General features: G+C 31.3%; 1 protein-coding gene across 1 annotated transcript in view; it reads left to right on the top strand.

Annotated features, from left to right (window-relative positions):
- Positions 1-8,279: 8,279 nt before the first annotated feature.
- Positions 8,280-17,392, top strand: part of LOC127410878 (ciliary neurotrophic factor-like) — a 15,816-nt gene continuing 6,703 nt past the window's right edge. The window contains exons 1-2 of the mRNA XM_051646105.1: positions 8,280-8,487; positions 11,618-11,932. Of these exons, the coding sequence (XP_051502065.1) occupies positions 8,386-8,487; positions 11,618-11,932 (417 nt within the window). The 5' untranslated portion in view covers positions 8,280-8,385. The remainder of the gene's footprint in view (positions 8,488-11,617; positions 11,933-17,392) is intronic.

The following is a 17,392-nucleotide window of genomic DNA, read 5'->3' as shown; positions in this document are numbered from 1 at the left end:
GTTTTTATATATATATAAACCACAGTATTGGAAATGCTTGTGACATACAGTATAAAGTGCTGTTTAGGTTTGAGTCTGGCCTGCGTCACGTCCCACTCCTCACTCCATAACTTGACCTATGAAATATGTGCGGGTGAATACAGGTAAAGTGGGACACTTATTGATATTCATTTCAAATGCTATAAAATGTCCCACTTTACCTGTATTCAGCCTATGAAGGTCTACATGACATTTCTTTTGTAAAAGTATTTGAGTAAAAGTAAATATGTCAATATTTGAGCTATTATAAACGAAGATATCGGACCTACTGTACTTGTTTGTACAGTATGTTACACATTTGTTTTGTCTGGTTAAAACAGGCTGACAAAAATCATAGATTGATGATGATATTGAAGAGTGTACATTATGTGCATACATGTCAATTTGTTATTCAACACACTGGTGAAATGTTCCTATTTGGAAAACTGGGTTAATATAATGTGTTTTTGTTTTATCTCTGTCGCCCTCTTATGGTAGTACATTGCAACAGGCTTTGTCAGGATCATTTATAAGGTTATACAGTTTATGTTAACCTTTTTATTTTGTTAGCAAAATTTTATATGAGATAAATTCCAGATTTTAGAGCTTAAAAACTTTATAATCCTCCAGACATTGAAAAAATAAGAATATTGACATATTTTGTAAACAACATCTGTATGTATGTTTGCTACAATGCATTGCTAATTATGTTCAGTACTATTTGTATTGTTCCTGGCAGTGAAGTTTGACTTACTCAATATTGCTCTTATTGCACAGACATGAATAGGTTTGGACAAGATGGCATGAACAAAACCTGATGATCATGTTGTCTGGCATGATTTGAAAATGTTTCAAAGAGAATCTTGTGAGCTTTAATCTGACCATCTATACAAAGACTTCACATGATTAATGACACTAATAAAAAGTTTATGCTTCTATCATTAAAGTCTCTGTATACATAAATCAGGCATATGAGGAATCATTTGAAAGCTTAGAATCTGATCTTTTCAGAGATAACATCACTTCTGCATTTATTTACTTAAAATAACAAAATAAGGCCTCAAAACATTCGCATTGAAAATTAGCATCCTCTAGAGGTAACAGGGTAGAAATATTAATATAAAAATTAAAGTCCTTCACATAACACATAAATGGACAAGTCATATACCAAATGAAAGCTCACACTCTCAGGAATGTGTGTACACAAAATCTTCACACAATCTACACATATTCTACACACAATCTACACACAATCTACACATATTCTACACACAATCTACACATATTCTACACACAATCTACACACCATCTTCACACAATCTACACACAATCTTCACACAATCTACACACAATCTACACACCATCTTCACACAATCTACACACAATCTTCACACAATCTACACACAATCTTCACACAATCTACACACAATCTTCACACAATCTACACACAATCTACACATATTCTACACACAATCTACACATATTCTACACACAATCTACACATATTCTACACACAATCTACACATATTCTACACACAATCTACACATATTCTACACACAATCTACACACAATCTACACACCATCTTCACACAATCTACACACAATCTTCACACAATCTACACATATTCTACACACAATCTACACACAATCTACACATATTCTACACACAATCTACACATATTCTACACACAATCTACACACAATCTACACACCATCTTCACACAATCTACACACAATCTTCACACAATCTACACACAATCTACACATATTCTACACACAATCTACACATATTCTACACACAATCTACACATATTCTTCACACAATCTACACACAATCTACACATATTCTACACACAATCTACACATATTCTACACACAATCTACACACAATCTACACACCATCTTCACACAATCTACACACAATCTACACACAATCTACACATATTCTACACACAATCTACACACAATCTACACATATTCTACACACAATCTACACATATTCTACACACAATCTACACACAATCTACACATATTCTACACACAATCTTCACACAATCTACACATATTCTACACACAATCTTCACACAATCTACACACAATCTACACATATTCTACACACAATCTACACACAATCTACACATATTCTACACACAATCTACACACAATCTACACATATTCTACACACAATCTACACACAATCTACACATATTCTACACACAATCTACACATATTCTACACACAATCTACACACAATCTACACATATTCTACACACAATCTACACATATTCTACACACCATCTTCACACAATCTACACACAATCTTCACACAATCTACACATATTCTACACACAATCTACACACAATCTACACATATTCTACACACAATCTACACATATTCTACACACAATCTACACACAATCTACACACAGTCTACACACAATCTTCACACAATCTACACATATTCTACACACAATCTTCACACAATCTACACATATTCTACACACAATCTACACACAATCTACACATATTCTACACACAATCTACACATATTCTACACATATTCTACACACAATCTACACATATTCTACACATATTTTACACAAAATATACACATATTCTACACACAATCTTCACACAATCTACACATATTCTACACACAATCTACACACAATCTACACATATTCTACACACAATCTACACATATTCTACACATATTCTACACACAATCTACACATATTCTACACACCATCTTACACACAATCTACACATATTCTACACACAATCTTCACACAATCTACACATATTCTACACACAATCTACACACAATCTACACATATTCTACACACAATCTACACATATTCTACACATATTCTACACACAATCTACACATATTCTACACATATTCTACACACAATCTACACATATTCTACACACAATCTTCACACAATCTACACATATTCTACACACAATCTACACACAATCTACACATATTCTACACACAATCTACACATATTCTACACATATTCTACACACAATCTACACATATTCTACACATATTCTACACACAATCTACACATATTCTACACACAATCTACACACAATCTACACACAATCTACACACAATCTACACACAATCTACACATATTCTACACACAATCTACACACAATCTACACATATTCTACACACAATCTACACATATTCTACACACAATCTACACACAATCTACACACAATCTACACACAATCTACACACAATCTACACATATTCTACACACAATCTTCACACAATCTACACATATTCTACACACAATCTACACACAATCTACACATTTCTACACACTATCTTCACAAAACCTGCACATATTCTACACACAATCTACACACAATCTTCACACAATCTACACATATTCTACACACAATCTACACACAATCTACACATATTCTACACACAATCTACACACAATCTACACATATTCTACACACAATCTACACACAATCTACACATATTCTACACACAATCTACACATATTCTACACACAATCTACACACAATCTACACATATTCTACACACAATCTACACATATTCTACACACAATCTACACACAATCTACACATATTCTACACACAATCTACACACAATCTACACACAATCTACACATATTCTACACACAATCTTCACACAATCTACACATATTCTACACACAATCTTCACACAATCTACACATATTCTACACACAATCTACACACAATCTACACATATTCTACACACAATCTACACATATTCTACACATATTCTACACACAATCTACACATATTCTACACACCATCTTCACACAATCTACACACAATCTTCACACAATCTACACATATTCTACACACAATCTACACATATTCTACACACAATCTATACACAATCTACACACCATCTTCACACAATCTACACACAATCTTCACACAATCTACACATATTCTACACACAATCTACACACAATCTACACATGTTCTACACACAATCTACACATATTCTACACATATTCTACACACAATCTACACACAATCTACAATGTATTTTCTCAGGCATGTACTGAGTCTAAATAGATGCACAACTTACATAATTTCAGTTGTACACTCAAATGACAATAGTCATATCATACTGTTCATGTGTTACACTTGCTATAGTTTACTTCCATGTTTCTTCATCATTTATCAATGTCAAATGTAAATCAAGTCAATCACTGAAACAACAGCGCCTCCTTGTGGAAGAAATAACATGTATAATAGGTATGTGCATTCATTCATATTTGTATGAAAATTATACAAATTGATCTTGTAATAAACAAAGAAATAGATATCCTGTGATAGAAATCTAAATATATAGATATTAAATAATCATAAAAATATCATTTCTGGAAGTGCAAAAAATAAAATAAAAAAGACAGACAAACAAACAAACAAAAAAACTGACACTCTTACCTCGGGTCTCTAATAACCCTATACACTTTTGGTACACAAGCCTATATATATATATATATATATATATATATATATATATATATATATATATATATATATATATATATATATATTGTAGCAGAAAGATTGATGAATACTAAAGAGGTGTGGGCACAGCTGGATGAAGTGCAGGGGGTGGAATGAGGTCCCGGTTCATTTGGATACTGATGCTAGTAAAACTCTTTAATGCAGCACTTTTTATACCACTGTCTCCTTAAGATGAATCACTTATGATGTATTATTCCTCTTTTGTATGTCGCTTTGGATAAAAGCATCTGCCAAATGAATAAATGTAATGTAGAGACCCAAAATATGCTTTTAAGGGTTAAGAGGTAAACAATGTGTGCCACTTTACCAGTATTGCCTGAAAAATCTGGGATTTGGTCAAAAGGTAGTCTTCAAATGTTCTACTTTCCAGTATTTAGTATTGTTTAATTTAGCTTTTGACTAAGATAAGAAAAAATCCTAAATTTCTGTCCAGGTATAATGTCAGATCATGTGGCATTTGGATCATAATTAAAATTGCCAGGAAAAGTAATGTCCCACTTTACCTATATTCACCAATAATATAATATAAATATAATGTAATATAATATAATATAATATAATATAATATAATATAATATAATATAATATAATATAATATAACAAAATATAATATAATATACTATAACATAATTTAATAAAATATAGTATAATATAATATAATATAATATAATATAACATAATATAATAAAATATAGTATAACATAATATAATATAATATAACATAATTTAATAAAATATAGTATAATATAATATAATATAATATAACATAATATAATAAAATATAAAATAATATAATATAATATAATATAATATAACATAATATAATATAATATAATATAAAATAATATAATATAATATAATATAACATAACATAATATAACATAACATAATATAATATAATATAATATAATATAATATAATATAATATAATATAACATAATATAATAAAATATAGTATAATATAATATAATATAATATAACATAATATAATATAATATAATATAACATAATTTAATAAAATATAGTATAATATAATATAATATAATATAACATAATATAATAAAATATAGTATAATATAATATAATATAATATAACATAATATAATATAATATAATATAACATAATATAATAAAATATAGTATAATATAATATAATATAATATAATATAACATAATATAATATAATATAATATAAAATAATATAATATAATATAATATAATATAAAATAATATAATATAATATAATATAACATAATATAATAAAATATAGTATAATATAATATAATATAATATAATATAATATAATATAACGTAACATAACATAATATAATAAAATATAAAATAATATAATATAATATAATATAAAATAATATAATATAATATAATATAATATAATATAATATAATATAATATAATATAATATAATATAATATAATATAACATAATATAATAAAATATAATATAACATAATTTAATAAAATATAGTATAATATAATATAATATAATATAAAATAATATAATATAATATAATATAATATAATATAAAATAATATAATATAATATAATATAACAATATAATATAATATAATATAACATAATTTAATAAAATATAATATAATATAATATAATATAATATAATATAATATAATATAAAATAATATAATATAATATAATATAACATAATATAATAAAATATAGTATAATATAATATAATAAAATATAGTATAATATAATATAATATAAAATAAAATAATATAATATAATATAATATAACATAATATAATAAAATATAGTATAATATAATATAATATAATATAATATAAAATAAAATAAAATAATATAATATAATATAATATAACATAATATAATAAAATATAGTATAATATAATATAATATAATATAACATAATATAATATAATATAATATAATATAATATAAAATAAAATAAAATAATATAATATAATATAATATAATATAATATAACATAATATAATAAAATATAGTATAATATAATATAATATAATATAATATAATATAACATAATATAATATAATATAATATAATATAATAAAATATAGTATAATATAATATAATATAATATAATATAAAATAAAATAATATAATATAATATAATATAATATAACATAATATAATAAAATATAGTATAATATAATATAATATAATATAATATAATATAAAATAAAATAATATAATATAATATAATATAACATAATATAATAAAATATAGTATAATATAATATAACATAATATAATATAATATAATATAATATAATATAAAATAAAATAAAATAATATAATATAATATAATATAATATAACATAATATAATAAAATATAGTATAATATAATATAATATAATATAATATAATATAACATAATATAATATAATATAATATAACATAACATAATATAATAAAATATAGTATAATATAATATAATATAATATAAAATAAAATAATATAATATAATATAATATAACATAATATAATAAAATATAGTATAATATAATATAATATAATATAATATAAAATAAAATAATATAATATAATATAATATAATATAACATAATATAATAAAATATAGTATAATATAATATAATATAATATAACATAATATAATATAATATAATATAATATAATATAATATAAAATAAAATAAAATAATATAATATAATATAATATAATATAATATAATATAACATAATATAATAAAATATAGTATAATATAATATAATATAATATAACATAATATAATATAATATAATATAATATAATATAACATAACATAATAAAATATAGTATAATATAATATAATATAAAATAATATAATATAATATAACAAAATATAATATGATATAATATAGTATAATATAACATAACAAAATATAATATAATATAATATAATATAATATAATAAATATAATATAATATAGTATAATAAATATAATGTAGTATAATATAATATAACAAAATATAAAATAATACAACATAATATAACATAATATAATATAACAAAATATAATATAATATAACATAACGTATTTTTTTAGTAATTTAATAGTATTTCCACCACAAAGTTTGTGTTATTTCATAGTTTTGATGACTTTACTATTAAAATGTGGAAAATAGTGATAATAAAGAAAGAGTAGATGTGTCCAGACTGAGTGTAAATTACAACATAAATTATACAAATTATAAAACTAATTGCTCCCAATACAGAAATCTGATGGCAATATGTGCAAAACACATCTAGATGAAATATGTTCATATATGTATTTGACTGAAAAAAGTCATATACTTGAAACACATGCCACATATATTTAAAAATCTACAGAAATGTCTGTTTTTATAAACTGTATGTAACATAACTTGAATGTGTAGCTGTATATGCTCAAATCTATAAATATAATGTGAACAAAAGTGTCTATTGCACGCAGATAATAATAATGATTATGATTATTGCTGTTTTATTTTTAATTCATTGTAATAGGTTTCTTATGTATCGTGAAATAATGAGCAATGCTGTTGTCATGTTGATATACAGTAATACACAATGATGAGGCGGTTGTTGTTGTTGTTTGTAATTATTTCTAATTTGGCGCGCGTCCCGGTGCTTTTAATTTCTCGGAACAGGCGGCTGTGGTGACGTCAACACGCCCTCCGGTTTTCACGGTGAACTACTGGAGACTGGAGCCAAACGCGAGCTCTCTCCGGGCGCGAGTCATTATAAAGCTCGATCACGCGCGTCACCCGCTGTGTGTCACCGGAATAACGGAACCGTGTCTCTATGGACAGAACAGCGGAGTTAGACGCGTCCGTCCCGGGGAGATCAGCGGCGGCGCTCGCCCGTCTACTGCACCGCGACTGCACGCGTCTGCTCGAGCTTTACGTGAGTATATGATCATATATGGAGAACTGCAGTGAGGTGCCTACAGTATATTCAGCAGTGCTGTACACCTGTTGTATTTTATTATTGATGTTATATTACAACATCCCTTATTAAAGTATATAGGGTACAACGAAATTAAAAATAATAATAGTAATTTATATAAAAGTATATATATGGACTTAATTTGCATAGCTTTTGGAGTGGTGCTGGCATAGTGGACTAAACCACTGAACTGGTATGCAAAAGGTTGTTGGTTCAATCCCCACAGCCACCACCATTGTGTCCTTGAGCAAGACACTTAACTCCAGGTTTCTCCAGGGGGATTGTTCCTGTAATAAGTGCACCGTAAGTGACTTTGGATAAAAGCATCTGCCAAATGCATAAATGTAGATTTGACCCAGACTGTCAATTGTAAACTATGAAAATCCATTTAAAAAATATGAATTATTACATGTTAACAATCTACACAAAGAATGAACAAATTGCAATATTTATTGTTTAAAATTGATTCCTCTAAATTTTTCTATTCATTTGGGCATCATTTCAATCACGCTGCAATTATGCAAATGTGATTTAATTGTGTGTATTTAGGATGCATTACATATGAGCATGGCCCACAGGTCCAGGGGGGGCCCACATCAAATTCTAAACTGTATTTTTTAATAGGAAAGGGGCCCAGAGCTATATACATTCAGGTAGCCCAGAATACCTTGCTACGGCCCTGGATATGAAATGATCCTTAGCTATAGACAAAGAAGTCGGTCATTTTATTTGAAAAAATTTTAAAAATGTAATTTCCATCACATAATTCTATTAAACCCAAAACAGAATTTGAGATGTGCTGAATATGACACAAAAATGACATAAATCTCCTGTGATGCATGAACACACACTGTTGGACATTGTTAGTAGACTAATTAAATCAACTAGTGAGAGTGTGAAAAATGTTTTAATGAGACTTTTCTTTCTAGAAACCCCACTGTGCTAAAAGTGACTGTCCCAAAGAGCACCTTTGACTGTCATAAAGGTGCCCAAAATATGCTGTCTAGGTATGCAGTGCACTAAGTTTTGAGACACAGCCGCGGTTTGTCTTCCAGCATTTATTCACTTAACTCTATATAGTCATGAGCTGTTCATGTTTGTCTTATGTTATTTATGTACAGAGGAAATTAAGATGATGAATATCTAAGAAGGTGGCGTAACACGCAATGCATAATTGATACATCAAATGCATTTGTGCGTCAGACACTTTAAATACCCTCAGAAGGATGATGCGCTAAATACAGGTTCGCATGTGGGAACAAAGGGAACACAACGCAGTTTGAAATGCATTAACCATAACCATTGAGTGGGTCGTCAAAATGACTAATCTTCCTCTAAAGGGAAAAATGTTCCTGTAATAACTAATTACAGCCTTTCTCTCCTCATCGCAGGGTTTTGAATTTTAATTCAGGTTTTGCAATATATTTGCTACTATTATTTTCAATATGTCCTTTTAATTTAGTTTAGTTGTCATTTGTGTTTACGGCCACATCCAAACATCGTTTTCCAAAGTATGCGGTGATGGAGTGCGTTTTCTAAATTCTCAGATTTCGTTGAGGAAAGCACCGTTCCAGTGTGGATGAGAGGTGCAGACAAATCAAAATCCGCAAACTAGTTTCTAGAATGAACGTTACTATAACAAAATTTTTGCAAACTGAGTTTTACGTGCTGCGTTCTACGTTTCACCGCAGTTTCCTGGTGAAATTAACGGTGCTACAACAACTGTGCGTTCTTATACACAAATCGCGGCTAATTATGACTTTATAAACACTTGTTTTTCACACTATTACTGGTTGCTTCGCTTTTCATGTCACATTTGATTTTTCCACACTATCGGTTAGGTTTAGGTGTTGGTTTAGGGTAACGTCTGTTTTGTTTACCTCTCATTTGCTTTTAGAACAGTATTGGTTAGGTTTTAGGTTAGGAAAGTACATTTTACTCATTAAAACCTCCATCTAAAATTCACCTTAAAAACCTTGTCTGATTACGACACCATTACACTTGCTTTTGGCGCCCCCCGCTGGACATTTCACTGGAAAACTGCAGCCAGATGCGTAATACAGCATTCATGAGATCAGGCTGCAAAATCAATGTGTTTTCAAACGGAAACATATCCGTGGACGTGGCCTATACTGAAAAAAGAGCAAAAACGCTCTAAATTACCGTAACCATAAAACGATGACGTTAGGAAACAGAAAACAACATTAGTGTTAATGTGGCCTTATTTTTTTATTTTAGATTTCATTGTAGTATTTTAGGCCTGCCAAAGTTAATACTTTAAATTGTTTAATGCAGTTACATTTCAAGGGTTGTCTAGTGTTTTTGCTTTTTACTGGCATTTTTATGTTTAATAAAGGTGGGTTGTTAATGTTTCAAATTTAATAATATACTGTGTCTCAAAAACGTAAGTTAATTTGAGGTCTGTGACGAGGAGGAGGGCGTGGCCAGGCCATGAGGACGCACGCCCGGTGCTGAACCGTCCTAATCAGCCGGGAGGGGGATAAGGACGAGCCGGAGGTACCAGTTCGGGGGAGAGAGAGAGAGAGATGCATGAAGCTGTGTGTGTGCGTCGTTGTTCGTTTGGTAGTTTATGTTATGTTTGTTTTCAGTTTGTTATTAAAGTTTTACATTGACTGTTCAGCTGGTTCCCACCTCCTCCTTGCCAATCTTAAGAACCTCGTTACAAGGTCTTTTCTATTTTATTTTTGTTAATTTTTGAATCATGAAAATTTGTTTTAGTTACGTTTCAGTTTAAGCATGTAATTGTTTACATTTTAAAATGATTTCTCATATCTTAACTTATGCAGAGTCAGCTATAGTCAGCCATTTGTAGGTTGATTTCATCTAACCGTGTTAACACTGTAAGGCTTTCGAAACATTTCCTTGTGCGTTCTGAACATTGAATCCACCAATGGTGTGAGTTTGGGCGGGACCATCTGTTTGTTCGACCAATGGTAGATGGAGAGAGTGTTCAAGAAAGCTGTTTGAATACAGTCATCAGTTTTGCAATTCCATTTGGTGGCGCAGAAATTACACATCGAAAATGTTTTCATTACCAATAATAACACTGCTCTTCATCCCTCCACAGAAAGAGCGAGAGAGTTTCCTCTCCCATCATGTCCCAGAAGGTGAGCGCCTGGTGACCCTTGCCCTTTGCCCTGAGGCCCTGACGACAGCGGAGCAGGTGGGTCATGTCCGTTCGGCCCTGAGACGGTGTAAGGAGCTTCTAGAGTGCCTGATCACCCGTGAGGTCGAGGAAATGGGCAAAGAGTTGGAAGGGGAGTACGAAAGTCTTCGGATGACCGTCAAGGATCGACTCGGCCATTTCGTCCACAGTACCGGAGCTTTGCTGGAGAACGGAGAAGATGGCTGTCCACCGTCTCCAAACTTTGAGTGTGCTGAGGTAAAGCGACTTACACTTTTATGCAAAGCGACTCACAAAGAAGTGATTAATATTGAGATGACATCCTGACAGTGCTGATTGTCGAAGAACGCACACGTATTCAAACCTACTAGCGATTATCCTGAGTTGTGACATTAAAGACAGCAGACAGAGACAAATATGAGTCCATTTCATGATTTTAAGATTTTAAGATACAAGTTAAGCTCAATCGACTGTATTTGTGGCATAATGTTGATTACCACAAAATTTATTTCGACTCTTTCCTCCTTTTCTTTACAAAAAGCAAAAATCGAGATTAAAGTGAGACACAGGTCCTCCACAGTGATACTGACAACAGAACACAACACAGCTACACACAAAACAGAGAACAGAACTTACTAAACATGTCTGAAGAGTTTGTAGTGGAAGAATTGATGCATTTCTATGCCCAGCCTTATTTCCTGAAATCAAACAGAAATATAGAGGAGCTACAGGCAGCCACAGTCACACCGTGTCCTAACCTGATGGGAAACAACACATGATAAAAGGTATATTTTCTGTGGTAATCAGAGTTTTTGTCCTAACCAGCAGTGACGAGTGACGGTACATTATATAGATTGTTTGCTTTCTATTTTTGGTATTGCAAGGGTAACTCCGTCCACTGTGAACTGGCATCGGTCCAAAAAAAATAAAATAAGGCTGAGCATAGAAATGCATAAATTCTTGGACTACAAACTCTTCAGACATGTTTAGTAAGTTCTGTTCTCTGTTTTGTGTGCAGCTGTGTTGTGTTCTGTTGTCACTATCGCTGTGGAGGAACTGTTTTTAGATAAACAAAATGAGTTTTCGCTTGAACGTCCCAATGTTACAAGGGGGCTGTGTGAACTGTTGCTCTCGTGCCCTATCATGAACACAGCAGATCAACGGTCAGTGAACATTTTCACTAAATAATACATTCGATTTCAGTTTGTTTCTCATCAAATCTTATCGTATGCTTTCATAACAATCATGAGTCTCATGGAATAATTTATTAGACTTCCGAATTATACTTGTGTGTTCTTTTGAAGCTTGAAGAGGTGGTCACCATAAACTGCCATTGTATGACATCACTGAGCACAACATTTTTACACAATTTCTCCCTTTGTGTTCAGAAAAAGAAAGAAAGTCATATAGGGTTATAACAACACAGGGGTGAGTAAACAATGACTGAATTTTCATTTTTAGGTGAACTAATCCTTTAAAATAGTAAAACTAATATAAAATGGATAGTTGAGACTCCTAACACCGCTTAAAAACAAGTTCTTCCTCGTCTTGGCTTGTTTTAGAAACATTCTGCTCTGTATTTCACATCACATATCAGTCGTGCCCACTGATAGCCATGCAGCTATATATATATATATATATGCGTTTAGTTACATCTAACTGATTTTTGTATTTTTGTTTGTGGCGTGAATCCTGTTCCACGCTGTTGATCTATTGGCTGAATTATACACATTGTTGACCTTGACGGTGCTTGAAAGGAATGTTTTGTTTTTTTCATTCCACTATGCCCTATTATTTTGGTCCACTGCGTTTGGCATAGCGGCAACGATAAGCATTTGGTCACACATTAAACCTTTGCCAAGCTGCGCTACTAAACCCTAAATCCCTTTTCCAGTAAGAACCTTACTTATCCCCCCATCCAGAACCCCTCAACAGATCTTCTATGTTTGCAAACATTAGTTTTTGTAGATGATGTAAATGAACTATCTATGAAAGTGCTATCAGAGAAACATAATGAATGTGCTCTTGAAATTAACTTTGGAGGTTTCCTACAAACAAATGTTTGGCTTGTGATCAAAAAGTCACTTTACTTTGGATGTGAGTGAGTGTGTTGGCGTTGCGTACTTTGTCTACTCTATTTTTGCATCCTATGACGCCCGAAATTGACCACAAAGTGGGTGTGTAAATTAGTATTTTATCTAAAGCTTATCCGGATACAGACTCCTGATGTTTCCTGAAGTCTTTATTTGGCTCGGTTGTGTTCATTTATCCACATGGCCTATTACATTCTGTCTGTTATACATAAAGTGGCACCCAAAAGATATCTGGACACCTACATCACACCTTAAATTTACTCAGTTGCATTAGATAACAAAATATCAAAGCAAGTGTGATTTTAAAAAAGTATACTTTTCAAGCAAAGCAATTCACAAAGTGATGAAACGATAGAGAGTGTTGAAATTTAAGACAAAAAGATGCATTTGTTTGTCAAATGTTAGCGCGGTGAATTGTGATGCAGGTATGAGTTGCAGGTTTGTTCTAATAAAGTCGTGGACAGCAGGATAAACAATGCTAAATGCAACTAAAAAAATGAAAATAACCATATAATCATTATGTTAGGAAAGCAAAATATATAGAAAAATCAACTTTTAAAACACATCCCATTTCTTTTGTTGTTGATGTCCAAAATGTCATGCTTCAAAACTCTTAGCATTTTGACACACATTCATCCGTCACTTGGTAGAAGCTCGTTAGAATAGACAGATATCAACATGAAAAGGTTGTGTGACTTGAACTCATCCTCAAATACCAGCAACAAAACTACACAAGCCAAAAGAATTACAAAAAAAATACGGGTTCACTTGCAGCGAGGATAAAGGTGGTTTGTGTCGACCACAATGTGCTTTGTATAGTGAATAGGGCTGAAACGATTAGTCGACATTATCGACAACAAAAAATTGTTGACAATTTTCGTTGTTGAATAGTTGTTTAACGTAACATGAGATCAAATGAAACTCTAATGATGCCGCATGAGAGCAGCACTGCAGTTCACGACTGACTGAGGAGAGGAAGAATTACACAGATCACAGATGCACTCGAAACTTTCCAAACAGCTTCAGCTGATGGACATCACAAAGTATGAGCCAATTATAATGCAAAAATACAAAATAAGTGAATACAGAAGCACTCTCGTTGAGGAATAAGTGGAGCCGGAGCTCTTTAAAGGAAACACCATCTTTAATGCAGTTCTAGTTAATGCGTTATATCTTTATTAAAGTTAAAATAATAAGGAAACGGTCATTTCTCTGTGCAGTCAGCGCCTCTTCTATGAGTTGTGTGAATGTCCCGATCTAAGGGGGAGAGATTGAAACTGCACCGGCTGATGCACACTCTGTCACGGGACGCTCATCCCTCGAGCGCACACGCTTAATGCAGCTAGATTACAACGTGATGACTCGAGACTTATTGAATCATAATATATGTGTCACTGTGTGTTTATTATCATGAAGAACATTGGCAATACACAGCTTTATTAATAAGAGAGATTTGTTTAAGTTAAAGATGGATTGAAGTGAACAGAAATGGGAGAGAGGGTAGTCTTCACCCCTTTATACACAGCAACAAAATATAATTCAATATATTAAAAATCCAAATATTTTAAAATATCTAAAAATCCTTTAAAAAAGATGCATTGACCTGAGAAGCAGCATATCAGATATTCAGACTTGCTTTTAGAGAATACAGGTGCATCTCAATAAATTAGAATGTCGTGGAAAAGTTCATTTATTTCAGTAATTCAACTCAAATTGTGAAACTCGTGTATTAAATAAATTCAATGCACACAGACTGAAGTAGTTTAAGTCTTTGGTTCTTTTAATTGTGATGATTTTGGCTCACATTTAACAAAAACCCACCAATTCACTATCTCAAAAAATTAGAATATGGTGACATGCCAATCGGCTAATCAACTCAAAACACCTGCAAAGGTTTCCTGAGCCTTCAAAATGGTCTCTCAGTTTGGTTCACTAGGCTACACAATCATGGGGAAGACTGCTGATCTGACAGTTGTCCAGAAGACAATCATTGACACCCTTCACAAGGAGGGTAAGCCACAAACATTCATTGCCAAAGAAGCTGGCTGTTCACAGAGTGCTGTATCCAAGCATGTTAACAGAAAGTTGAGTGGAAGGAAAAAGTGTGGAAGAAAAAGATGCACAACCAACCGAGAGAACCGCAGCCTTATGAGGATTGTCAAGCAAAATCGATTCAAGAATTTGGGTGAACTTCACAAGGAATGGACTGAGGCTGGGGTCAAGGCATCAAGAGCCACCACACACAGACGTGTCAAGGAATTTGGCTACAGTTGTCGTATTCCTCTTGTTAAGCCACTCCTGAACCACAGACAACGTCAGAGGCGTCTTACCTTGGCTAAGGAGAAGAAGAACTGGACTGCTGCCCAGTGGTCCAAAGTCCTCTTTTCAGATGAGAGCAAGTTTTGTATTTCATTTGGAAACCAAGGTCCTAGAGTCTGGAGGAAGGGTGGAGAAGCTCATAGCCCAAGTTGCTTGAAGTCCAGTGTTAAGTTTCCACAGTCTGATGATTTGGGGTGCAATGTCATCTGCTGGTGTTGGTCCATTGTGTTTTTTGAAAACCAAAGTCACTGCACCCGTTTACCAAGAAATTTTGGAGCACTTCATGCTTCCTTCTGCTGACCAGCTTTTTAAAGATGCTGATTTCATTTTCCAGCAGGATTTGGCACCTGCCCACACTGCCAAAAGCACCAAAAGTTGGTTAAATGACCATGGTGTTGGTGTGCTTGACTGGCCAGCAAACTCACCAGACCTGAACCCCATAGAGAATCTATGGGGTATTGTCAAGAGGAAAATGAGAAAAAAGAGACCAAAAAATGCAGATGAGCTGAAGGCCACTGTCAAAGAAACCTGGGCTTCCATCCCACCTCGGCAGTGCCACAAACTGATCACCTCCATGCCACGCCGAATTGAGGCAGTAATTAAAGCAAAAGGAGCCCCTACCAAGTATTGAGTACATATACAGTAAATGAACATACTTTCCAGAAGGCCAACAATTCACTAAAAATGTTTTTTTTATTGGTCTTATGATGTATTCTAATTTTCTGAGATAGTGAATTGGTGGGTTTTTGTTAAATGTGAGCCAAAATCATCACAATTAAAAGAACCAAAGACTTAAACTACTTCAGTCTGTGTGCATTGAATTAATTTAATACACGAGTTTCACAATTTGAGTTGAATTACTGAAATAAATGAACTTTTCCACGACATTCTAATTTATTGAGATGCACCTGTAAGTATATTTTGTCTTTACTGCACTCGCAGAAGTATAACCGAGTGAAAAAATACACTTATATACAAAATACACTTATATTTAAGATACATTCTCTTAAAGCACGTCTAAATATCTTATATGTTGCTTCTCAAGTAAATGTATCTTGTTTTAAGGATTTTTAGACAATTTTAAATGGAAAACAAAACAAAAGCATTTGATTACAATAGGATTTTTTGCAGTGAATTTCTTTACTGAATTAAACTTAATAAAAAGTATTTTTTTCCTTTAATTCAGTGAATGTCATTTAGAGGTATTTTTAAAAGATGATTTTGTCCTCTTTATTCTTAGAAAGCACATTTAATACAACCTTTTAATTCAGGGCACAACTGAATAATCGGTTAAGAGCTAATGATT

This window comes from Myxocyprinus asiaticus, chromosome 2 (genome assembly GCF_019703515.2).
Source record: "Myxocyprinus asiaticus isolate MX2 ecotype Aquarium Trade chromosome 2, UBuf_Myxa_2, whole genome shotgun sequence".
In the NCBI taxonomy this organism is placed as follows: Eukaryota; Metazoa; Chordata; class Actinopteri; order Cypriniformes; family Catostomidae; genus Myxocyprinus; species Myxocyprinus asiaticus.
This window is presented reverse-complemented; position numbering and strand designations above follow the sequence as displayed.